The 24,814-nt window shown below is 45.3% G+C and overlaps 3 protein-coding genes across 7 annotated transcripts; all 3 read left to right on the forward strand.

The window, feature by feature from the left end:
- The first annotated feature begins 1,740 nt into the window (after nt 1-1,740).
- On the forward strand, nt 1,741-2,407 carry LOC111590895 (uncharacterized). Its single transcript, XM_023301794.1, has 2 exons — nt 1,741-2,122; nt 2,195-2,407. The coding sequence occupies exons 1-2, from the start codon at nt 1,793-1,795 to the stop codon at nt 2,279-2,281; spliced, it is 417 nt and encodes a 138-aa protein (XP_023157562.1). The 5' UTR covers nt 1,741-1,792; the 3' UTR covers nt 2,282-2,407.
- Nucleotides 2,408-4,446: 2,039 nt separating this feature from the next.
- Nucleotides 4,447-7,465, forward strand: LOC103647837 (uncharacterized). 5 transcript variants are annotated; one of them, XR_002267728.2, is made up of 6 exons: nt 4,447-4,943; nt 5,101-5,132; nt 5,259-5,332; nt 5,485-5,583; nt 6,804-6,871; nt 7,137-7,465. XR_002267728.2 is itself a non-coding variant. In XM_008672340.4 (5 exons), exons 1-4 carry the CDS (start codon nt 4,881-4,883, stop codon nt 6,846-6,848), a joined length of 363 nt encoding a protein of 120 aa, XP_008670562.1. In that variant the 5' UTR covers nt 4,447-4,880; the 3' UTR covers nt 6,849-6,871; nt 7,137-7,460. The 5 variants fall into 5 exon arrangements, 1 of the variants encoding a protein (XP_008670562.1); XR_002267727.2 differs by having other exon boundaries at nt 4,447-4,685; nt 4,816-4,943; nt 5,101-5,332; nt 7,137-7,458; XR_002267726.3 differs by having other exon boundaries at nt 5,101-5,332.
- A 391-nt stretch (nt 7,466-7,856) lies between these two features.
- LOC109944399 (helicase protein MOM1) lies at nt 7,857-9,299 on the forward strand. The gene is given in 7 exon segments (XM_035965481.1): nt 7,857-7,979; nt 7,981-8,023; nt 8,368-8,417; nt 8,544-8,688; nt 8,777-8,862; nt 9,001-9,105; nt 9,192-9,299. Coding segments are annotated over 7 exon segments (660 nt in total).
- Nucleotides 9,300-24,814: the final 15,515 nt, after the last annotated feature.

Here is a 24,814-nt window from a genome sequence, read left to right on the forward strand (position 1 = left end):
ATTTGTACAATTTATAAGCCTAAAAGGTGACTTATATAATATATACAAGGACCCTCAAGAGTTGTTTGGCAATTCAGTGACTGTCCTGGGTCCTGTTTTGGGGAGCTTCTGGTAGCTTTTGCTTCTCCAAAAGAAAAGCTAGAAGCTCCCCCCAAACAGCGCAGCTTCTTCAAGCTGGTAAAAGCTTCAAAAGCTGTATTTGTACTAAAAACAGTGAAGCTCCCTCAGAGCAGCTTCCCAGCTCTCCAAGAGATGCTTTTGGAGAAGCTACAATTTCCCCAAACAGGGCCCTGCTCTGTTGAACACCCCCCCTTCCTGATACATATTTGAATACGAGTTTATAGTGTGTGTGGGGGGCGTGTGTAAGTAGGGGGTAATGGGTTCTCTATAAAATGTCTTGACGTGGCCTCATTTTTTGTTCTTTTTCTCTCTTATTTTTGCAGAGATATTCGCCAGCATGATAACAACAAACAGGAATGGAGTGATGAGGAACTCAAGAAACTTTATGAAACCCATGAGAGGCTTCTTGATTTTGTTTCCTTATTCTGTTTTGTTCCAAGGGCTAAATACTTGCCCCTTGGTCCTACCAGGTATGTACTATGTATGTAACTATTAAAGGGTATTCATTTTCTAGATAAAGCTATTGTTGACTTGAAATCTTACTTTGTTGCTGAAATTGCCTAAGGAAAAACTTGACCAGCCAAGTAGGAACTAGGCGGCATTGTAGATAATAAGAAATACGCACCCAGGTTCGAGATAAAAAAAACTTGAACCTGGTTGGTGGGGGTGTACATCCATCAGTTTTTAAAGGCGTCGCCTAGGCGTCCAGGCTCTCAAGCAATCCGAGGCGCCTTGCTCGCCTACCTCGCCTAGGCGTCCAGGCGATGGCCAATTTCTTGTCTCGCCATACCGCCTTAAGAACCATGACATCCACACCACCCATCAACTGAGCTAGGATCAGTTTCTTGGTAAATAATGCCTAAGAACTAAATATTCAGTTCACCAGTCACAAATGGTTGTGATGTGCTTCACTGTCCACAAGCTCTGGTCCATGCTGTTGGAAGTATGCCTCGTGAGTCAAATGATTTTATAATTATTTCCTTTCTATGCTTCTGTTCTTATAGTCAAGTGTCCGTGCGTTGCGACGGCACGCAAATTATTCATGCACAATGATTACATAAAAACAAGTAACATATATTATGGATCACAATCTTATAAATTATACAAATCAATTTACAATCAAACGTGAATATACATTAAAATTCATACCAAAAGGACGGAAATAACAAGTGAGAGCAAAAATTCTGAATCTTTGTTTCTTATCCTAAACTCGAGTATTTGCAAATAAAATCACATATATCTAAAGCCAACTAAACACTGATGCGCTTAATAATCTTTTGTATTTTTTCTGGAATATTGTCATTACATTCATTCTCCTGGTACTTCATCAACTCTACCAAGAATTTGGTCCTCTGTACATTCGGTATAAGACAACATTAAATTAAGTAAAGACAATTAGTTATAGAAAAATGATATTGACCAAGAATTAGAACTACACAGTTACAGTGGAAATGCAGGGTAACCTTTAACCATTCCACGAGTGCATAAAGTTGATAACAATTAGTTCTAGATACCAATATGAACTATCTAAACCATGCAAGCACTACCAACTTTAAATCAACGTGGATGTATAGGTTTATCCCAAGCTAATATGTTTCTGATAGAAATGGTATGCTTTTTCTGTGCGAACTAATACTTATGGATAAAATAAAATAACGATGAAACAAAGTTCATGTTTGAGTGCATAAGGGTTCAAAAGGCTGAGAACAATCGTATGCAACTAATGCATGATCGTTTGCAGAGGCAGGCTGCATTGGAGGAGAGGACAAAAAGGTACTTTATGCAAAGGCTGACTTGGGAAAACAAGTACAGGGAGCGTGTACAATCTGCAATACAGAAGTGTAATGCTGGTGAGAAGAGACGATTGGGGCTGCTTGAATCTGAGAAAAGACGGGTACAGAGTAGGCTCTTGCAGATTCAACTTGCTGTGAAGACTGCCTCTAACCAGAGAAAATCTGAGAGGAGCAAGTTAAATGAGCAATTAGAAGAAAAGCTTCAGAAGGTATGCATTTCTGTGATGCAGCATCGATGTAATTGTTTTAGCTCTTTAACTTGTCTCAAACAAAAATTTCAGCATTTGGCGAGGCTATGCTTCACACCATTGGTTATATTTATGTCCAGCAAGCAGCAAGAGAACTCGGAAAAAGTAGAGTTTACATAGGTGTACCATTTATAGCTGAATGGGTTAGAGACAAAGGACACCACATTAAATCACAGGTTAATGCTGCTTCAGGTACTTTTCAAGGACACCCCTAATGTAATTATTTTATACCTTGAAGCATATGACATTTCAGTATTGGCTTTCCAAGTTTTAAACTTGTCTCAAACAAAAATTTCAGCATTTGGCAAGGCTATGCTTCACACCATTGGTTATATTTATGTTTGGCAAGCAGCAAGAGAACTCGGGAAAAGTAGAGTTTACATCTGGGGGTAGAGAGGTCAGGGAGACACAACAAAATCTCTATACAAAGATTTAACTTATGGTGGTGTGGTGAATCAACATAAGGTGGACGTATAAGACTGCATAGCTCTTACACTGGTGAATATCTTTCAGTGGATGGCATTCCATTGTAGGATCCAATCAGCAGTCAGAATTAACAAAACAAAGTAGACTGTAATGACTTTTATTCTTCCTGGCTTTAGATATAGAAAGACAACGGTTGGTGATTCTCTTTTGCTGTGAAGGTTCCAACAACTTGATAAAGGAGCCAAGGTGGTAGCTGGTAGTGGTCTTATTCAAGCTGGTGGCCTTGCTGCAGAACTGGACGGTGATGGTATCACAGAAGGATAAAGAAAGAGTGGCAGAGCTTATCAGGAACATGGTAAACAACATTGAACAAAATTAGAGTGTTGTTTTCTCTATTGTGGTTGAATTTTGGCTAGGTAGCAGGAGCCTGGTGTTGTTTTGCATGAACTGCTGAAGGTAAATGCAGCTGTGGCTGTATATTTGTCGCATTTTTTTGCTGGTAGGTTTTTAGATGAGTTTGCATAGTGGTTGTTTAGATTCTGGTGAGTATTAAGTTAGTTTGTGTTTTTTAGGTGTTAGAGATCTTCCTGCAGTAAGCTGTACCAATGATCTTTGGTCTAAAAAGGGAAACTGGAAGGGGCCACTGGAGAAGAAAATTATAAACAATTAAACATTGTCGAAATTATCAACAAGCTAGAGAGATATCAGGCAATATATCTGAACTGAAACAATCGACCTTGAATATGATCAGCCAACAAAACAAAGACATCTTTATGCCTCAATAAAGATGCTTTTTAGTTGCGTATGTGATCTCATCAATACCACTTTCGAAAGCTGCACCATCACTTTTTCCTCCCCCCACCCCAACACACACACACACACACAAAAAGAGTTTGAGGGTCATAAACTAATATGTTTATGTGACACCTTATTTCCGGCCCCAGTGGATTCAGTGCTTAACTAACAGTTTCTGTGTGAATTCAGAGCGCAGAGTCTATGTACCGTCGTGAAAACAGCCTGCGCGTTGAAACGAGCACAGACCAACAAGCCGCTCCGTCACAGTGAAGCCGCCTGTGGACCACCGTGTATGAAGGGATTTGGTGTTTTTTTTGTGTGTGTGGCTTTCTTCTTTGTTTGTAATTGTGTATGCTATATTAATTTTCAGTTTCTGTGTGAACTCTGACAAAATGATGAAACTGAAAAATCATGGATATGATTCTCAAGTCTCACCCACACAAAAACTAAGACCCAGTGTCTTATTTGAAGTTGTGCGACATCGAGCACAGTTTTTGATTTCCTTTAAAATAAACTTACATCATTAGGAGCTCAAGAATTTAGTTCAACTAATGTAGATTTAATGTATGTGTCAATCTGCTGTCACTTGTTTACCATTGTCACAATTTAGTTCAACTAATGTAAACTGCAGATAGCAGTAGCAGAAGACAAAATAATAAAATAGGCACTGAGTAATTATAAACAGAATGTTTGTCTACCACAAGATTCTGATGATGTGCATTATTCTCTTAAAGACTACACACTCTCCAATGTAAATTCTTGCGACAAGTGTGGCATGTGCTTATTGGATAGGTAAAAAAATCTTTCCATCATACTACTATGCTGCTTAGATATTTTTAATAAAACTTATTTTTAGTTTTTCAGTGCTTAGTTAAAATCAAGTGGCATTGATACTATCAAAGGACCATTTGTTTTTCGTTGGCATTTCTTGTGGATATCGTGGTCAGATGTACAATACAGATTAATAGTATGAGCAAAGTCCTTCATTATGTAGGTTCCATCACCCTGAAAGTTGTGGATGAACTCATCTTGTTGGTAGTTCAGTTAACCCGAGTGTTTTTTCATAAAAGAAAAATGGGTGACATTAGCTAATTATTGATCCCAACTCACTGGAGTTGTTCTTCTCTTATCTACCTTTTGTGCTTCTGTTCTATATCTTATATCCTATATAGTGCCAAACACTGCACTCGTAGGCCTAAATTTGTTCAATATATAAATGTGCAGAGTTTTGAAGCTTTGAACCCCAGAGCCGTTGCTGTTGTGATAGACCCCATCCAGAAGAGGACGATCGATTTTCGATTTTGTAGGAGAGCTGTTAAACCTCTCCGGCTTCGCCACTTTCGTTTCCGTTTCTGCGCTTTGTTTGGTGCCGAATTTTCTGCACATTTTACCAATTCTGAACGAAAATTCCCTTTCTGTTTTGCCGACTGTAGGGCTGTTGAATCCGTATGGGCTATGGTCGCCGAGGCACTCGCAGTCGGACGTGTCTTCATCGGAGATGGAGTTTGGTACAGCGCGCCAGTACGACACCACCGACCTTGATGAAGCACTTCAAAGAGAGGTAATTTGCTTAGATAGTTTTAATAAAACTTATTTTTAGTTTTTCAGTGCTTAGTTAAGGGGTTTTTGTTTTAACTTGTAATAACCTGTTAAGGGGTTTTTGTATTAAATATGAATTGCATGTAGAACATAAAATCCATTGTGTCATAATCTGGTAGGTAAGTGCTTGAGGCTGGCTGCATAATAGCAGGTTTGTTTTCATTTTTCAAACACAAACATGTATCCTTTTTGAAGCAAACACATTTGATCGATGTCTTGTGTGGGTATCATGCACTTTTTGCGTGGGTTCCACCTCCACTGCGCGGGCTGTATATAGAGCCGCCCACCTGCCCCACACCATGTCGTCACCGAGTTGTGAGTGGGGCATCCGTCGCCTCTAATCCAAATAAGGTAACACCCTTGCGCCTTCTCATACAAAAACAGTAGTGCATCGTCTCGATCAATCTCACTTAGCCGCTGCTTGCCTAGATGCTGTGTTTGTATCGATGTCTTCATGTTTTCTCCATCTCATCAGTTCCCCATCCCAATCCGATCCTAAATAGGAGGAGCTGCGGCCAGACATGGGCGGCAGAGTAGTATCTGGATCCGCTGAACACCCACCGGTGGTATCTAGCTTTCCTATCAATCAGTGGCTTTCAAAGGTACACTCCTATTGTGTGCGTACTAATTTTTAATTTATTATTGTTCACTCTCGCTTTGTTTTCTTGTTGTTGATGCATATCCTCTCGTACTCTACTGCATTCATTGAAGCACTTTGCACTTTCATCAGGACGACTCAGAGAGTGTCTCGCTCCTGTGTTTATAATGGCCAAATAGTCTCGAATGTCTGGCCATGTTTGACGCATTCATGTATTTTGGGCATTTTGTCAAACGAGTTCACATCATTAGGCATTGTGTCTTGGGTATTACTCCATTATGAAATCGTGTTTGTACCGAAAATTAAAATTTGTAGGCTGCATCATTTACTCATTTCTGGAGTGGGAACCTGTGAGAGTAATTTGTTCTGACAATGTTGCTATTCCTATTTGCTAATTAAGGCTACTAGGGTTAAATATTATGGATCACATTTATTGTTCTTTTTTAGGTACCCTGAAGACTTCATTTATGTTTTTAATGAACGATAACTAATTCACTGCGCCATTTGCACACAATGTTTTGCTATCATTGTCACATACTAGCTCCCTGTTTTGGGATATTTCTTAAAAGTTTTAGGTGTTAACATTTCTCCAACATAGAAAAAGTTTTAGGTGTTAGCATTACCTAAATATGGATTTAGGTAATTCTTCATGTCGCTATTACAATCATTGGTCAAACTTATTGTTCTGAATTCCTCGTGAGTCATCTGTATCTACAGAAAAGTTATGTCCATAGATGAATATGCATCATATTATAAAGATATAGACCCCGTGGCTCCTTTCAAGACTTGAAAAGTTGGGCAAACAGATAGTTACATGTCTACCAAAGTGCACCCATCATATGATGTTTATGTAGAGCGAGTTAATAGAGTATTTGTTGTCAGCGATCCTGTTGACTGGGGAAGAGATCTACATGTACTTCTTTCATGCCCGGGCCTCACTAATAGAAAACTTTCTTGGGTTGCATTTGTTTGATATTCATCGAATATCTTAATGAGTGACCCATAAACACCTTTTCCTCTAAAGTGCATTTGTTTCATGTGAAATTGTGATTACTTCCTATTGATATACATAAGTTCAATAATCTGATTTTTTTTAAAACAATACGAAAGGTACTCTGTTATCTCGTCTACTCATGAACTTCCTGGGACTGAAATAGTGGGTCGTATTGATGCCTTTATTGCTGTGATGGCACATACACATGTAATTGCAAATGGCCCTATCAGCTGATGTTCTTGCTGCTGCCAACACAACAACAGAAGTTGCAATGAGGCTTGTGAGACCTGAGACGAAGGTATAAGTGTTTTATAAGAACTTAAGTTTTTTTCTTTCACAAGTTATATTTTATCTACCATTATTCCCTTCTCCCTAAGCATATATCTTTAATATATATTTCAAGTGTCGACCTAACTAATTATTTCCTTTGTCATATTGTGGGTCATTCTTCAATGGAGATGCATTCTTCATTGAAGATGCATTCTCATTTATTTGTGCATCAGCATGATGAATCCACCACAATTATTTTTCTGAAATATCTTCTTGTTGTTCATCATTTTCAGTGTCTAGGATGAAGTTTCAGATATGTCAGCTGATTTCAGTTTCAGAGCTGCAGATTTTAGTTTCAAAGCTGCAGATTTCAGTACTAGAGCTGCCAAATTTCAGTTTTAGAGTTGCAAATTCCATTTTTAGAGCTACACTATGAATCCACACTTGATTCTATTTTCTTTTCAATTTCAGAGCTGCAAGATTTCTACAGAATGTGAAGACTATGCTATCAAAAAAAGCTTTTCTAATTTACCTAGGATGAAGTTCAGGATTGTTTAGGATGAATCATGTGTTTATCTATCTTCAATAATATTTGTACACGCATTAAGCGGTGATTATTTTATGTTGTGCTACTCGGTATATTGACTATTTTATTTGAATGAGAAATGGTTTGTCCAATGCAATTGTGTTTGTGCCTTGGATGAATTGGCGTCTCATTTACTAATGGCAAAATGCTGTTGTATATTACTTTTTATTCAATGAATGGCAATAAATGGTTTATTTCTTGCAACACATATATGTTCTCTCATCCATTCTAAATGTTGACATTGTTATACGGCTCAACAACAATGCAACACATAATGTGTTACCATAAATTTAAGCAAAATGTTGCCAAATCCAATATGAGTCAACCCGTCTTTATCGGTACTAATGGCAAAATGCTGTTGTATATTACTTTCTATTCGTGCATGTGCAGGTGTTGTACTGTTTCTTAGAATTTTCCTGCAACTTCGATGGGAGGAATTTTGTTTGAGCTTGTGGGCCCAATTCATATGAGTCGCGACCCTGGGACTATCCCACGGCCTGCAGCGAGCTTGCAGCGCTGCTGCGCCTCAGATACGCGGACAAGTCACTACTTGGGACTTGGGACTATTTACACCCCTAAAAGGGAAACACATAGGTACTTGATATCCTCTCCTTATCCACTAGACCACAAATTGTTTTTGTTGTTTACCAGCAAAATCAAGGGGTTGTCTATTTCTTACAAACAGTTGAAGTTTCATATGGGAATAAACTGATAGTAACACACGGGATTAGAAAATTTACACAATTAAATGCATACAAGAAATAAGCATCTGGAATTTTTACCAAAAACATAGTGTGTTGGACATATATGCAACATTTTTTTGCTAAACATCTACACTAGATTCCATATGGAAGAGAAATGTGATAACCACTATTGGCTATTTACGACACGTTTCATGCAAATATGTTAGCATATCTAATTTGTGTCTAATTTTGTAGATGAAGTTGCTAAATCCAAGCAATCAACTGTCTCCACAAAAACAAAGAAGGTATGCCTGAAAGCAGATAAATGATTCTTCTTCTCTAATTGCGTACTCTTTACCTGATTTACATTACTCCCCACTTGTTATTTTTTGGCTACTGAAACCTACATTTTCTGTTCTTTATAGTTTAAGGAAATTCAATTTCAGAAACTTCAGAGATTGCTAGATGGGTGCCATCCTGATTTTGATAATGATCATCTGTGTTCTGTAAATAATCATGACCTGCTTCCTGAAATGAGTACTCCAAGTGCTGACCTTCATCTACTTCCTGAGACAGGTAAAACAATCTGAAATTACAATTTGAAAGTAGTATTTTTGTTCTGTAGGAGTAGATATTACATTTTTCTAATAAATTCATTCTGAAGGAGTGGAAAACATGAGAACACCTAAAAGTCTTCACGCTGAACTTAAGCGTGAGCTGTCAAAGCTAAATACGGTGTTAAAGCTACCAGTATGTATAATCTTCCTGCTAACTTTTTCCCTCCCTCTCTGCTCCTATCGTTGCATTTAGTGTCCTTCTGATATCATTATTTGTGAAAGTATATGATCCTCTGGTTCTAAACTATTTTTTCATTATTCACAACTGCAGGATAATGTACTCTTTCTGGCCAACCAGTTCCTTGAATATCTTTTACATAATCATTTAGTTGTGCGGGAGCCACGGAGCATACTGCATGCGTTCAACATAGCCTTGGTAAGCTAGGCACCAACCGGTGTTACTTTGTTTGCTTTTACATTGAATTAACCAAATATGATAAATTTCTTTATTACTTGTTTCAGTGTTGGCGTGCTGCTTCTTTTCTGAAATACACTGAGTTGGATCATCGAGATTCAGTTGCCCTTGCTTCAGATGGATTGACTCATGAATGCAATGAGGCTCCATCGTAGGCAGGCTTATAGGTTCGTAGTATCGTTAGGACAGGCATCTTACTATAACAATATAAGACACATTTTGTATATATAACACATGTGTATATATAAGTTATCGAGATATTATATGTCTTTGTTGCAACGCACGAGCACTGACCTATAAAAGTATAACACACATTTGTATATAGTTTATCGTGGTTTTATACGTTCCCGTTGCAACGCACGGGCACTCTCCTAGTCATCTACTAATCACTTGCTGTCAGTACTAATTATGGTGATTTACAGCGTGGTGACCGCGGCTTCAACTCCATCAACAACTCTTCTCATCAAGGAAGCACCAGCGTAGGATCCCAAGCCGTGGACACATACTGGTACACACATATAGGTGCTACTAATCACATAACAAGAGAATTGGAAAAGCTTTCATTCCAAGACAAATATAATGGTTTTTGATGCCTAGATGTTGTAACTGGTCGTATTTACATCGCATGGGATCTAGTGTTTGATGAAGAGGTGTTTCTCTTTTCTAAGCTTCAATCCAATGCACGTACCATAACTTCAAGCATTCTTCTCCTTCCTGCCAACACGTCCCCATCTAGGTAAGAATTTGTAGATGATCCAATGAGTCATGCTCCTAAAATTTATGAGTTTGTAGAATATTTTTATAGTCCATTCACTCCCTCTAGCCATCTATAACCTATCAGGTATCTAGGATTTAGAATCCACGGGTGCCATGATTCTGGATTCAAGAGAGAATATTCATCAAGGTGGTTCTTAAGCCACACAATAGAGATCCTGGCAAGACTGGCATTTGGTTGTTTGTCGATGTAGTTCAGTTAGGATCGGATGTTAGAGATAGTTGTTGTTCGTCGATGTACTTCAATTAGGATATATGGATGGATACTTGGAATAGTGGAGGTACATATTTCCCCAAAGATCAGAGAGATTGTTAGGGCAATAGGTTATCCAGGTAGAGAACAACAGCACACAAAAAACATAGATAAAACAACATTCACTCTATATTCTCCAATGTTTTCCCCGTGGCTCATCCAAATACCATTCTACAAAATTCATATGTTTTTTTCCTCTTTTCTATGCATGTATAGAAAGGTTGGAATGGCACCCAGAAAATGAGGAGAAAAAAAAACATTGTTATCAACACGGTTTGAACCTTCAAGAGCGATGGCTATCTAGGAAACAACAAATACGGACCAAGTCAAGTATTGCAAGAAAAAAACAAGCATTATGCACTGACGCACTGTTGTAGATTTATTAAGCCAACATGTTTTCCCTGTCCCCTCATCACAGAAAATTTCTAGATACCAATATACCCCATGCCAGATAGCTGCCAAGAAACAAAGCTAAAAAAACACCAATATGTGCACATTTCACGCCTTCCTGACTTCAAATATCTCTAACCACCAACGAACTCGTTATTCTAAATAAAGTCATTAAGGGGGTGTCGGGGACCATAATTAGGGGTACCCCCAAGACTCCTAATCTCAGCTGGTAACCCCCATCAGCACAAAGCTGCAAAGGCCTGATGAGCGCGATTAAGGTCAAGGCTCAGTCCACTCAAGGGACACGATCTCGCCTCGCCCGAGCCCAGCCTCGGGCAAAGGCAGCCGACCCCGGAGGATTCACACCTCGCCCGAGGGCCCCCTCAAGCAACGAACACACCTTCGGCTCGCTCGAGGCCCAGTCTTCGCAGAGAAGCAACCTTGATCAGATCGCCACGCCAACCGACCGTATCACAGGAGCATTTAATGCAAGGATCGCCTGACACCTTATCCTGACGCGCGCTCTTCAGTCGATAGAGCCGAAGTGACTGCAGTCACTTCGCCGCTCCACTGACCGACCTAACAAGAAAACAGCGCCGCCTGTGTCGCTCCGACTGCTGTGCCACTCGACAGAGTGAGGCTGACAGCAGCTAAGTCCAGCCTCAGGCGCCATAGGAAGCTCCGTCTCGCCCGACCCCAGGGCTCGGGCTCAACCTCGACGCTGGACGACGGACTCCGCCTCGCCCGACCCCAGGGTTCGGGCTCAACCTCGACGCTGGACGACGGACTCCGCCTCGCCCGACCCAGGGCTCGGACTCAACCTCGACCTCGGAAGACGGACTCTGCCTCGCCCGACCCCAGGGCTCGGACTCAGCCTCGACCTCGGAAGACGGACTCGACCTCGACCTCGGAGGAGCCTCCGCCTCGCCCGACCTAGGGCTCGGACCGACCACGTCACAGGGGGGGCCATCATTACCCTACCCCTATCTAGCTCAGGCTACGGGGAACAAGACCGGCGTCCCATCTGGCTCGCCCCGGTAAACAAATAATGATGGCGCCCCGCGTGCTCCATGACGACGGCGGCTCTCAGCCCCTTACGGAAGCAAGGAGACGTCAGCAAGGATTCGACAGCCCCGACAGCTGTCCTTCCACAGGGCCCAAGCGCTCCTCCGACGGCCACGACATCACATGAACAGGGTGCCAAAACCTCTCCAACTGCCACGACGGCATGTACTTAGGGCTCTAGTTCCTCTCTGCTAGACACGTTAGCACACTGCTACACCCCCATTGTACACCTGGACCCTCTCCTTACGCCTATAAAAGGATGGTCCAGGGCTCTCGTACGAGAGGGTTGGCCGCGCGGGAGAACGGGTCGACGCATAAGACTCTCGCTCTCTCCCACGCGAACGCTTGTAACCCCCTACTGCAAGCGCATCCATCCGCCCTGGGCGCAGGATAACACGAAGGCCGCGGGTTCCCCTTACTGTTCTCCCCCCTTTGTGTCCTGTCTCGCGCCGACCCATCTGGGCTGGGACACGCAGCGACAATTTACTCGTCGGTCCAGGGACCCCCCGGGGTCGAAACGCCGACAGTTGGCGCGCCAGGTAGGGGCCTGCTGCGTGTTGACAAACAGCTTCCCGTCAAGCTCCAGATGGGTAGTCTCCAGCAACCTTTCCAACCCGGGACGATGCTCTGTTTCGGGAGTCTTGAGTTCATGTCCCTCGACGGCAGCTACGACATGATACTCCTTCCTCCGCCGCGCGACAATGACAATGGCGGCCGTCAGCCCGCCCGCCGGCGGCGGAATCAACGACGTCTTCCCCACATGGCGGAAGAACAACATCCGGGTTTGTCCCGTCACCTCCCCCATCGATGGAGGAGGAGGCGGGGCAACCATGGCCGAGCAAGAGGCGGCACCTCGTCGGCTGTCGAGCAAGTCGACGACGCCGGCGCCCCAGCGGGGGACACGTCGGGCTTCGACCTTGCGTCTGAGACGAAGACGAGCGTCGTTTCCCCACAACACGCCAACCCCAAGCAGACGAACGACGCCAGCACGCTCGCGAAGGACTTGCTGGGCGTCGCCCTCGTACCTGAGACAAACTATCGGCGTTTCGACCCCGGGGGGTCCCTGGACCGACGAGTAAATTGTCGCTGCATGTCCCAACCCAGATGTGTCGGCGCGAGACGGGACACAAAGGGGGGAGAACAGTAAGGGGAACCCGCGGCCTTCGTGTTGTCCTGCGCCCAGGGCGGATGGATGCGCTTGCAGTAGGGGGTTACAAGCGTTCGCGTGGGAGAGAGAGAGAGAGCGTGAGAGCCTTATGCGTCGGCCCGTTCTCCCACGCGGCCAACCCCCTCGTACGAGAGCCCTGGACCTTCCTTTTATAGGCGTAAGGAGAGGGTCCAGGTGTACAATGGGGGGTGTAGCAGTGTGCTAACATGTCTAGCAGAGAGGAGCTAGAGCCCTAAGTACATGCCGTCGTGGCTGTCGGAGAGGTGTTGCTGCCCTGTTCATGTGATGTCGTGGCCGTCGGAGGAGAGCTGGAGCCCTGTGGAAGTACAACTGTCGGGGCTGTCGGATCCTTGCTGACGTCTCCTTGCTGACGTAAGGGGCTGGGAGCTGCCGTCGTCATGGAGCGTGCGGGGTGTCATCATTACTTGTTTACTGGGGCGAGCCAGATGGGACGCCGGTCTTGTTCCCCGTAGCCTGATCTAGATAGGGGTAGGGTAATGATGCCCCCCCTAGCGACGTGGCCGGTCCGAACCCGAGTTTGGGCGAGGTGGCGATTCCTCTGAGGTCGAGGTTGAGTCCGAGCCCTAGGATCGGGCGAGGCAATCGTCTTCCGGAGCCGAGGCTGAGTCCGAGCCCTGGGGTCAGGCGAGGCGGAGTTCGTCGTCTTTCGGAGCCGAGGCTGAGTCCGAGCCCTGGGGTCGGGCGAGGCGAAGTCCATCTTCTGAGGCCGAGACGGGGGCCGAACCCTAGGGTCGGGCGAGGCGGAGCTTCCTATGTCACCCGAGGCTGGACTTAGTCGCTGTCGACCTCACTCTGGCGAGTGGCACGGCAGTCAGAGCAGGGCAGGCGGCGCTGCATTCTTGTCAGGTCGGTCAGTGGAGCGGCAAAGTGACTGCGGTCACTTCGGCTCTGTCGACTGAAGAGCGCGCGTCAGGATAAGGTGTCAGGCGATCCTTTCATTAAATGCTCCTGCGATACAGTCGGTTGGCGTGGCGATCTGGCCAAGGTTGCTTCTCTGCGAAGACTGGGCCTCGGGTGAGCCGAAGGTGTGTCCGTTGCTTGAGGGGGCCCTCGGGCGAGACGTGAATCCTCCGGGGTCGGCTGCCTTTGCCCGAGGCTGGGCTCGGGCAAGGCGAGATCATGTCCCTTGAGTGGACAGAGCCTTGACCTTAATCGCGCCCATCAGTCCTTTGCAGCTTTGTGCTGATGGGGGTTACCAGCTGAGATTAGGAGTCTTGGGGGTACCCCTAATTATGGTCCCCGACAGTAGCCCCCGAGCCTCAAAGGGAGTGTTGATACTCGCTTGGAGGCTTTTGTCGCACTTTTTTGCAAGGGGACCGGCCTTTCTCGGTTGCGTTTCGTTCCGGTGGGTGCGCGCAAGCGCACCCGCCGGGTGTAGCCCCCGAGGCCTCGGAGGAGTGGTTTGACTCCTTCGAGGTCTTAGCGCGTTTCGTGATGCTTCGGCCGGTCTGGTTGTTCCCTCATGCGAACTGGCCGTAGCCCGGGTGCATAGTCGAGTCCCAAGTTCTCGGGCTAGTATGTTGACGCTGTCAACGGTTTGGCCGGAGCCGGGTTTGTCCAGAGCAGCCCCCGAGCCTTCGCACAGAGCGAGAGGACAGTCAAGGACAGACTCGGCTTTTTTCATACGCCCTTGTGTCGCCTTTCCGCAAGGAGGAGGAGGGGGGGGGAAGCGCCATGTTGCCCTCGGAGGGCGCCGAACATGGTGTCTCCAATGAGTTGCTAGCGGGTGATCCGAGTGGACGCCCGTGCCCCATTCGTTAGGGGTCGGCTAGTGGCCCGGAGGCGCGCTCCAAAAGTACCTGCGGGTGATTCGCCGGACCCGGTCCCCTTTTGATGGGGTCTGAGGGCTCGATGCCTCCCTCTGGTGGGATTTCATTACAAAATCGTTCCTGTCGGTCTCGGAAATGTCCTAGGGTACCTCAGGAGCGTATCCCGAGCCTTGGTTATGTATCGAACGTACCCAGGGTCATCTCTCGCTCTGCATGCTCTGAGGCGGCTGTCGAACCCTTCGGGGGCCATGAAAGTCGCCTAGAGGGGGGGTGAATAGGGCGAAACTGAAATTCTCAAAAATAATCACAACTACAAGCCGGGTTAGCGTTAGAAATATAAACGAGTCCGCGAGAGAGCGAGCAAAACAAATCGCAAGCAAATGAAGAGTGTGACACGCGGATTTGTTTTACCGAGGTTCGGTTCTTGCAAACCTACTCCCCGTTGAGGAGGCCACAAAGGCCGGGTCTCTTTCAACCCTTCCCTCTCTCAAACGGTCCTTCCGACCGAGTGAGCTTCTCTTCTCAAATCAAAGCCGGGAACAAAACTTCCCCGCAAGGGCCACCACACAATTGGTGCCTCTTGCCTTGATTACAATGGAGTTTTGATCACAAGAACAAGTGAGAAATAAAAGAAGCAATCCAAGCGCAAGAGCTCAAAAGAACACGACAAATCTCTCTCACTAGTCACTAAAGCCTTTTGTGGAATTGGAGAGGATTTGATCTCTTTGGTGTGTCTAGAATTGAATGCCTAGCTCTTGTAAGTGGTTGAGAAGTGGAAAACTTGGATGCAATGAATGGTGGGGTGGTTGGGGTATTTATAGCCCCAACCACCAACCTTGACCGTTGGCTGGGTTGTCTGTTCGATGGCGCACCGGACAGTCCGGTGCACACCGGACAGTCCGGTGCCCCCTGCCACGTCATCACTGCCGTTGGATTCTGACCGTTGGAGCTTCTGACTTGTGGGCCTGCCTGGGTGTCCGGTGCACACCGGACAGGTACTGTTTGCTGTCCGGTGTGCCAGTATGGGCGCGCCTGACTTCTGCGCGCGCAGAGCGCGCATTAAATGCGCGGCAGAGAGCCGTTGGCGCGGAGATAGCCGTTGCTCCGGAGTCGCACCGGACAGTCCGGTGTACACCGGACAGTCCGGTGAATTTTAGCGGACTAGCCGTTGGAGTTTCCCGAAGCTGGCGAGTTCCTGAGGCTGCTTCTCCATGGCGCACCGGACACTGTCCGGTGTACACCGGACAGTCCGGTGAATTATAGCGCGAGTGCCTCTGAAAATTCCCGAAGGTGGCGAGTTGGTGTTGGAGTCCTCTGGTGCACCGGACATGTCCGGTGGTGCACCGGACACTGTCCGGTGGCACACCGGACAGTCCGGTGCGCCAAACTAGAGGTGCCTTCGGTTGGCCCTTTGCTCCTTTGTTGAATCCAAAATTTGATCTTTTTATTGGCTGAGTGTGAACCTTTAACACCTGTATAATCTATACACTTGGGCAAACTGGTTAGTCCAATAGATTTGTGTTGGGCAATTCAACCACCAAAATTAATTAGGGACTAGGTGTAAGCCTAATTCCCTTTCAATCTCCCCCTTTTTGGTGATTGATGCCAACACAAACCAAAGCAAATATAGAAGTGCATAATTGAACTAGTTTGCATAATGTAAGTGTAAAGGTTGCTTGGAATTGAGCCAATATTAATACTTTACAAGATATGCATGGATTGTTTCTTTCTTAAATAACGTTTTGGACCACGCTTGCACCACATGTTTTGTTTTTGCAAACTCTTTTGGAAATCCGTTTCAAAGTTCTTTTGCAAATAGTCACAGGTAAATGAATAAGATTATGCAAAGCATTTTCAAGATTTGAAATTTTCTCCCCCTGTTTCAAATGCTTTTCCTTTGACTAAACAAAACACCCCCTCAAATAAATTCTCCTCTTAATGTTCAAGAGGGTTTTAAGATATCAAGTTTTGAAATACTACTTCCTCCCCCTTTAGAACAAAATAAGATACCAATTTGAAATTGACCAAATGAAAATCTCCAATTTTAAAAACTCGGTGGTGGTGGTGCGGTCCTTTTGCTTTGGGCTCATTTCTCCCCCTTTTTGGCATGAATCGCCAAAAACGGAGTCATTAGAGCCCTCGAAGTGCTATCTTCCCCTTTGGTCATAAATAAATGAGTTAAGATTATACCAAAGGCGAAGTCCGGTCCTTTAGCTTTGGGCTCTAACTCTCTCCCAAAGACGAAGTCCTTTTCTTTGATGCTCATTTCTCCCCAAAGAATAGAGAGTTGCTTGGAGTGATGGCGAAGTATGAGTTACGGAGTGGAAGCCTTTGTCTTCGCCGAAGACTCCAATTCCCTTTCAATATACCTATGACTTGGTTTGAAATACTCTTGAAAACACATTAGTCATAGCATATACAAAAAAGATATGATCAAAGGTATACTTGTGTGCTATGTGTGCAAACTAGCAAAAGAAATTTCTAGAATCAAGAATATTGAGCTCATGCCTAAGTTTGGTAAAAGTTTGTTCATCAAGTGGCTTGGTAAAGATATCGGCTAATTGATCTTTAGTGTTAATGTATGAAATCTCGATATCCACCTTTTGTTGGTGATCCCTAAGAAAATGATACCGAATGGCTATGTGTTTAGTGCGGCTATGCTCGACAGGATTGTCGGCCATTTTAATTGCACTCTCATTATCACATAGCAAAGGAACTTTGGTTAATTTGTAACCGTAGTCCCGCAGGGTTTGCCTCATCCAAAGTAATTGCGCGCAACAATGGCCTGCGGCAATATACTCGGCTTCGGCGGTAGAAAGAGCGACCGAATTTTGCTTCTTTGAAGCCCATGACACCAAGGATCTTCCCAAGAACTGGCAAGTCCCCGATGTGCTCTTCCTATTAATCTTACACCCCGCCCAATCGGCATCGGAATAACCAAGTAAATCAAATGTGGATCCCCGAGGGTACCAAAGCCCAAACTTAGGAGTATAAGCCAAATATCTCAAGATTCGTTTTACGGCCGTAAGGTGGGATTCCTTAGGGTCGGATTGGAATCTTGCACACATGCATACGGAAAGCATAATGTCTGGTCGAGATGCACATAAATAAAGCAATGAACCAATCATCGACCGGTATACCTTTTGATCCACGGACTTACCTCCCGTGTCGAGGTCGAGATGCCCATTGGTTCCCATGGGTGTCTTGATGGGCTTGGCATCCTTCATCCCAAACTTGCTTAGAATGTCTTGAGTGTACTTCGTTTGGCTAATGAAGGTGCCCTCTTGGAGTTGCTTTACTTGGAATCCTAAGAAATACTTCAACTCCCCCATCATAGACATCTCGAATTTCTGTTGTCATGATCCTACTAAATTCCTCACAAGTAGATTCGTTAGTAGACCCAAATATGATATCATCAACATAAATTTGGCATACAAACAAATCATTGTCAAGAGTTTTAGTGAAGAGTGTAGGATCGGCCTTGCCGACTTTGAAGCCATTAGCAACAAGGAAATCTCTAAGGCATTCATACCATGCTCTTGGGGCTTGCTTGAGCCCATAAAGCGCCTTAGAGAGCTTATAGACATGGTTGGGATACTCACTTTCTTCAAAGCCGGGAGGTTGCTCAACATAGACCTCTTCCTTGATTGGTCCGTTGAGGAAGGCACTTTTCACGTCCATTTGATAAAGCTTAAAGCCATGGTAAGTAGCATAGGCTAATAATATGCGAATTGAGTCAAGCCTAGCTACGGGTGCATAGGTTTCACCGAAATCCAAACCTTCGACTTGGGAGTATCCTTTGGCCACAAGTCGAGCTTTGTTCCTTGTCACCACACCATGCTCATCTTGCTTGTTGCGGAAGACCCATTTGGTTCCTACAACATTTTGGTTAGGACGTGGAACTAAGTGCCATACCTCGTTCCTTGTGAAATTGTTGAGCTCCTCTTGCATTGCCACCACCCAATCCGAATCTTGTAGTGCTTCCTCTACCCTGTGTGGCTCAATAGAGGAAACAAACGAGTAATGCTCACAAAAATGTGCAACACGAGATCTAGTAGTTACCCCCTTATGAATGTCGCCGAGGATAGTGTCGACGGGGTGATCTTGTTGTATTGCTTGGTGGACTCTTGGGTGTGGCGGTCTTTGCTCTTCATCCTCCTTGTCTTGATCATTTGCATCTCCCCCTTGATTATTGCCGTTATCTTGAGGTGGCTCATTTGCTTGATCTTCTACTTCATCAACTTGAGCTTCATCCTCATTTTGAGTTGGTGAAGATGCTAGCGTGGAGGAGGATGGTTGATCTTGTGCATGTGGAGGCTCTTTGGATTCCTTAGGACACACATCCCCAACGGACATGTTCCTTAGCGCTATGCATGGAGCCTGTTCTTCACCTATCTCATCAAGATCAACTTGCTCTACTTGAGAGCCGTTAGTTTCATCAAACACAACGTCACATGAGACTTCAACTAGTCCAGTGGACTTGTTAAAAACCCTATATGCCCTTGTGTTTGAGTCATAACCAAGAAAAAAACCTTCTACAGTCTTAGGAGCAAATTTAGATTTTCTACCTCTTTTAACAAGAATAAAGCATTTGCTACCAAAGACTCTAAAATATGAAATGTTGGGCTTTTTACCGGTTAGGAGTTCATATGATGTCTTCTTGAGGATTCGGTGTAGATATAACCGGTTGATGGCGTAGCAAGCGGTGTTGACTGCTTCCGCCCAAAACCGATCCGAAGTCTTGTACTCATCAAGCATGGTTCTTGCCATATCCAATAGAGTTCGATTCTTCCTCTCCACTACACCATTTTGTTGTGGAGTGTAGGGAGAAGAGAATTCATGCTTGATGCCCTCTTCCTCAAGAAGGCTTTTAATTTGAGAGTTCTTGAACTCCGTCCCGTTGTCGCTTCTTATTTTCTTGATCCTTAAGCCGAACTCATTTTGAGCCCGTCTCAAGAATCCCTTTAAGGTCTCTTGGGTTTGAGATTTTTCCTGTAAAAAGAATACCCAAGTGAAGCGAGAATAATCATCCACTATTACAAGACAATACTTACTCCCACCGATGCTTATGTACGCAATCGGGCCGAATAGATCCATGTGGAGTAGCTCAAGCGGCTTGTCGGTCGTCATGATGTTCTTGTGTGGATGTTGGGCACCAACTTGCTTCCCTGCCTGGCATGCGCTACAAATCCTGTCTTTCTCAAAATGAACATTTGTTAATCCTAAAATGTGTTCTCCCTTTAGAAGCTTATGAAGATTCTTCATCCCAACATGGGCTAGTCGGCGGTGCCAGAGCCAACCCATGTTAGTCTTAGCAATTAAGCAAGTGTCGAGTTCAGCTTTATCAAAATCTACCAAGTATAGCTGACCCTCTAACACTCCCTTAAATGCTATTGAATCATCACTTCTTCTAAAGACAGTGACACCTACATCAGTGAATAGACAGTTGTAGCCCATTTGACATAATTGAGAAACAGAAAGCAAGTTGTAGTCTAGTGAATCAACAAGAAAAACATTGGAAATGGAATGGTCAGGTGAAATAGCAATTTTACCCAACCCTTTGACCAAACCTTGATTTCCATCCCCGAATGTGATAGCTCTTTGGGGATCTTGGTTTTTCTCATAAGAGGAGAACATCTTCTTCTCCCCTGTCATGTGGTTTGTGCACCCGCTGTCGAGTATCCAACTTGAGCCCCCGGATGCATAAACCTACAAAACAATTTTAGTTCTTGACTTTAGGTACCCAAACAGTTTTGGGTCCTCTGGCATTAGAAACAAGAACTTTGGGTACCCAAACACAAGTCTTGGAGCCCTTGTGTTTGCCCCCAACAAATTTGACAACTACCTTGCCGGATTTATTAGTCAAAACATAAGATGCATCAAAAGTTTTAAATGAAATATCATGATCATTTGATGCATTAGGAGTTTTCTTCCTAGGCAACTTGGCACGGGTTGGTTGCCTAGAGCTAGATGTCTCACCCTTATACATAAAAGCATGATTAGGGCTAGAGTGAGACTTCCTAGAATGAAACTTCCTAATTTTGCTCTCAGGATAACCGGCAGGGTACAAAATGTAACCCTCGTTATCCTGAGGCATGGGAGTCTTGCCCTTCACAAAGTTAGACAAGTTCTTAGGAGGGGCATTAAGTTTGACATTGTCTCCCCTTTGGAAGCCAATGCCATCCTTGATGCCCGGGCGTCTCCCATTATAGAGCATACTTCTAGCAAATTTAAACTTTTCATTTTCCAAGTTATGCTCGGCAATTTTTGCATCTAATAATGCTATATGATCATTTTGTTGTTTAATTAAAGACATGTGATCATGAATAGAATTGATATCAACATCTCTACATCTAGTACAAATAGAAACATGCTCAACATTAGATGTAGAGGGTTTGCATGAATTAAGTTCAACGATCTTAGCACGCAAGATATCATTATTATCTCTAAGATCGGAAATTGTAACATTGCAAACATCAAAGTTCTTAGCCTTAGCAATCAAATTTTCATTTTCTACTTTAAGGCTAGCAAGAGAAATGTTTAATTCTTCAATCCTAGCAAGCAAATTATCATTATTATCTCCAGGATTGGGAATTGAAACATCACAAACATGAGAATCAACCTTAGCATTTAATCTAGCATTTTCATTTCTAAGGTTGTCAATGGTCTCATGGCAAGTGCTTAGCTCACTAGACAATTTTTCACATTTTTCTACCTCTAGAGCATAAGCATTTTTAACCTTAACATGCCTTTGTTTTCCTTAATAAGGAAGTCCTCTTGTGAGTCCAAGAGATCATCCTTCTCATGAATAGCACTAATCAATTCATTTAATTTTTCCTTTTGTTGCATGTTAAGATCGGCAAAAAGAACGCGCAAGTTATCCTCCTCATTGCTAGCATCATCCTCATCACTAGAGGTTTCATATTTAGTGGAGGATCTTGATTTTACCTTCTTCCTTTTGCCGTCCTTTGCCATGAGGCACTTGTGGCCGACGTTTGGGAAGAGGAGTCCCTTGGTGACGGCGATGTTGGCGGCGTCCTCGTCGGAGGAGGAGTCGGTGGAGCTCTCGTCGGAGTCCCACTCGCGGCACACGTGGGCATCGCCGCCCCTCTTCTTGTGGTACCTCTTCTTTTCTTTCCTCTTTCCCTTCTTGTCGTTATCCCTGTCACTGTCACTTGATAATGGACATTTAGCGATAAAGTGACCGGGCTTACCACACTTGTAGCAAACCTTCTTGGAACGGGATTTGTAATCCTTCCCCTTCCGTTGCTTGAGGATTTGGCGAAAGCTTTTGATGATTAAAGCCATCTCCTCATTGTCGAGCTTGGAGGCGTCAATTGGTTGTCTACTCGGTGTAGGCTCCTCCTTTTTCTCCTCCGTCGCCTTGAATGCCACCGGTTGTGCTTCGGACGTGGAGGTTTCATCAAGCTCGTTGATCTTCTTGGAGCCCTTGATCATACATTCAAAGCTCACAAAATTCCCGATAACTTCCTCGGGGGTCATTTGAGTATATCTAGGATTACCACAAATTAATTGAACTTGAGTAGGGTTAAGGAAAATGAGTGATCTAAGAATAACCTTAACCACCTCGTGGTCATCCCACTTCTTGCTCCCGAGGTTGCGCACTTGGTTCACCAAAGTCTTGAGCCGGTTGTACATGTCTTGTGGCTCTTCCCCTTGGCGAAGTCGAAAGCGACCGAGCTCCCCCTCGATCGTTTCCCGCTTGGTGATCTTTGTTAGTTCATCACCCTCGTGCGCGGTCTTGAGGAGGTCCCAAATTTCCTTTGCATTCTTCAACCCTTGCACCTTGTTGTATTCCTCTCTATTTAGAGAGGCCAAGAGTATGGTTGTGGCTTGTGAGTTGAAGTGCTTGATTTGGGCCACCTCGTCCTCATCATAATCCTCATCCCCTACGGATGGTACCTGTGCTCCAAACTCAACAACATTCCATATACTTTTGTGGAGTGAGGTTAGATGAAATTTCATTAAATCACTCCACCTAGCATAATCTTCACCGTCAAAGGTTGGCGGTTTGCCTAATGGAACGGAAAGTAATGGAGTATGTCTAGATGTACGAGGATAGTGTAAGGGGATCTTACTAAACTTCTTGCGCTCTTGGTGCTTAGAAGTTACGGACGGTGCATCGGAGTCGGAGGTGGATGTTGATGAAGTGTCGGTCTCGTAGTAGACCACCTTCCTCATCCTCTTGTGCTTGTCGCCTTTTCGATGCGACTTGTGGGAAGAAGATTTTTCCTTCTTCTCCTTGTGGTGTGAGGAAGAAGATCTTTTCTCCTTCCGTTTGGAGGAGGCCTTCTTTTTCTCCTTCCTCTTGGTGTGGGACTCTTCCGATGAAGTGCTCCCTTGGCTCGTAGTGGGCTTGTCGCCGGTCTCCATCTCCCTCTTGGCGTGATCTCCCGACATCACTTCGAGCGGTTAGGCTCTAATGAAGCACCGGGCTCTGATACCAATTGAAAGTCGCCTAGAGGGGGGGTGAATAGGGCGAAACTGAAATTCTCAAAAATAATCACAACTACAAGCCGGGTTAGCGTTAGAAATATAAACGAGTCCGCGAGAGAGGGAGCAAAACAAATCGCAAGCAAATGAAGAGTGTGACACGCGGATTTGTTTTACCGAGGTTCGGTTCTTGCAAACCTACTCCCCGTTGAGGAGGCCACAAAGGCCGGGTCTCTTTCAACCCTTCCCTCTCTCAAACGGTCCTTCCGACCGAGTGAGCTTCTCTTCTCAAATCAAAGCCGGGAACAAAACTTCCCCGCAAGGGCCACCACACAATTGGTGCCTCTTGCCTTGATTACAATGGAGTTTTGATCACAAGAACAAGTGAGAAATAAAAGAAGCAATCCAAGCGCAAGAGCTCAAAAGAACACGGCAAATCTCTCTCACTAGTCACTAAAGCCTTTTGTGGAATTGGAGAGGATTTGATCTCTTTGGTGTGTCTAGAATTGAATGCCTAGCTCTTGTAAGTGGTTGAGAAGTGGAAAACTTGGATGCAATGAATGGTGGGGTGGTTGGGGTATTTATAGCCCCAACCACCAACCTTGACCGTTGGCTGGGTTGTCTGTTCGATGGCGCACCGGACAGTCCGGTGCACACCGGACAGTCCGGTGCCCCCTGCCACGTCATCACTGCCGTTGGATTCTGACCGTTGGAGCTTCTGACTTGTGGGCCTGCCTGGGTGTCCGGTGCACATCGGACAGGTACTGTTTGCTGTCCGGTGTGCCAGTATGGGCGCGCCTGACTTCTGCGCGCGCAGAGCGCGCATTAAATGCGCGGCAGAGAGCCGTTGGCGCGGAGATAGCCGTTGCTCCGGAGTCGCACCGGACAGTCCGGTGTACACCGGACAGTCCGGTGAATTTTAGCGGACTAGCCGTTGGAGTTTCCCGAAGCTGGCGAGTTCCTGAGGCTGCTTCTCCATGGCGCACCGGACACTGTCCGGTGTACACCGGACAGTCCGGTGAATTATAGCGCGAGTGCCTCTGAAAATTCCCGAAGGTGGCGAGTTGGTGTTGGAGTCCTCTGGTGCACCGGACATGTCCGGTGGTGCACCGGACACTGTCCGGTGGCACACCGGACAGTCCGGTGCGCCAAACCAGAGGTGCCTTCGGTTGGCCCTTTGCTCCTTTGTTGAATCCAAAATTTGATCTTTTTATTGGCTGAGTGTGAACCTTTAACACCTGTATAATCTATACACTTGGGCAAACTGGTTAGTCCAATAGATTTGTGTTGGGCAATTCAACCACCAAAATTAATTAGGGACTAGGTGTAAGCCTAATTCCCTTTCAGGCCAGCCTATGAACCCCTGATCAGTAGTGGGCGCGGAGCCTGAGTGGCCTGAGGCGGCCGTTGAACCCTTCCGAGGGGCCAGCCTTCGAACCTCTGACCAGTAGTGGTCATGGAGCCCGAGTGCTCTGAGGCGGCTGTTGAACCCTTCCGAGGGGCCAGCCTTCAAACCTCTGATCAGTAGGGGGGCTCGGGGCCGCTTCCTTCGCGGAGAAGGATCCCTTTCGAAGTATCCCCTTTCCCGGTCCCTGTAGCAAGAGAGAGAAAGAGGAAGTGGAAAAGGATACAAAATCGAATGACGTGGCACACCTTTTTTGACGCGGTCATCATGGCGGAGGTGAAGCGTCGCTTGCTTTGCCTGCCAAAGGTGCCGCCTGTCCTGCCGCAGAGTTAATGCGACGGGACGAGTGGTTCGCGGGGCAGCCGTTGTGC

Source organism: Zea mays, chromosome 2 (genome assembly GCF_902167145.1).
Source record: "Zea mays cultivar B73 chromosome 2, Zm-B73-REFERENCE-NAM-5.0, whole genome shotgun sequence".
Taxonomy (NCBI): Eukaryota; Viridiplantae; Streptophyta; class Magnoliopsida; order Poales; family Poaceae; genus Zea; species Zea mays.

Excerpts from the sequence above, each read along its gene's own strand:
- LOC111590895 (XM_023301794.1), top strand. The coding sequence starts at position 1,793 with ATGTTTGAGTGCATAAGGGTTCAAAAGGCTGAGAACAATCGTATGCAA. Across the intron at positions 2,123-2,194 it reads TAGAAGAAAAGCTTCAGAAG|CATTTGGCGAGGCTATGCTT; the intron begins GTATGCATTTCT and ends CAAAAATTTCAG.
- LOC103647837 (XM_008672340.4), top strand. The coding sequence starts at position 4,881 with ATGGAGTTTGGTACAGCGCGCCAGTACGACACCACCGACCTTGATGAA. Across the intron at positions 4,944-5,176 it reads ATGAAGCACTTCAAAGAGAG|CAAACACATTTGATCGATGT; the intron begins GTAATTTGCTTA and ends TCCTTTTTGAAG. Across the intron at positions 5,333-5,484 it reads TCGCCTCTAATCCAAATAAG|GAGGAGCTGCGGCCAGACAT; the intron begins GTAACACCCTTG and ends GATCCTAAATAG.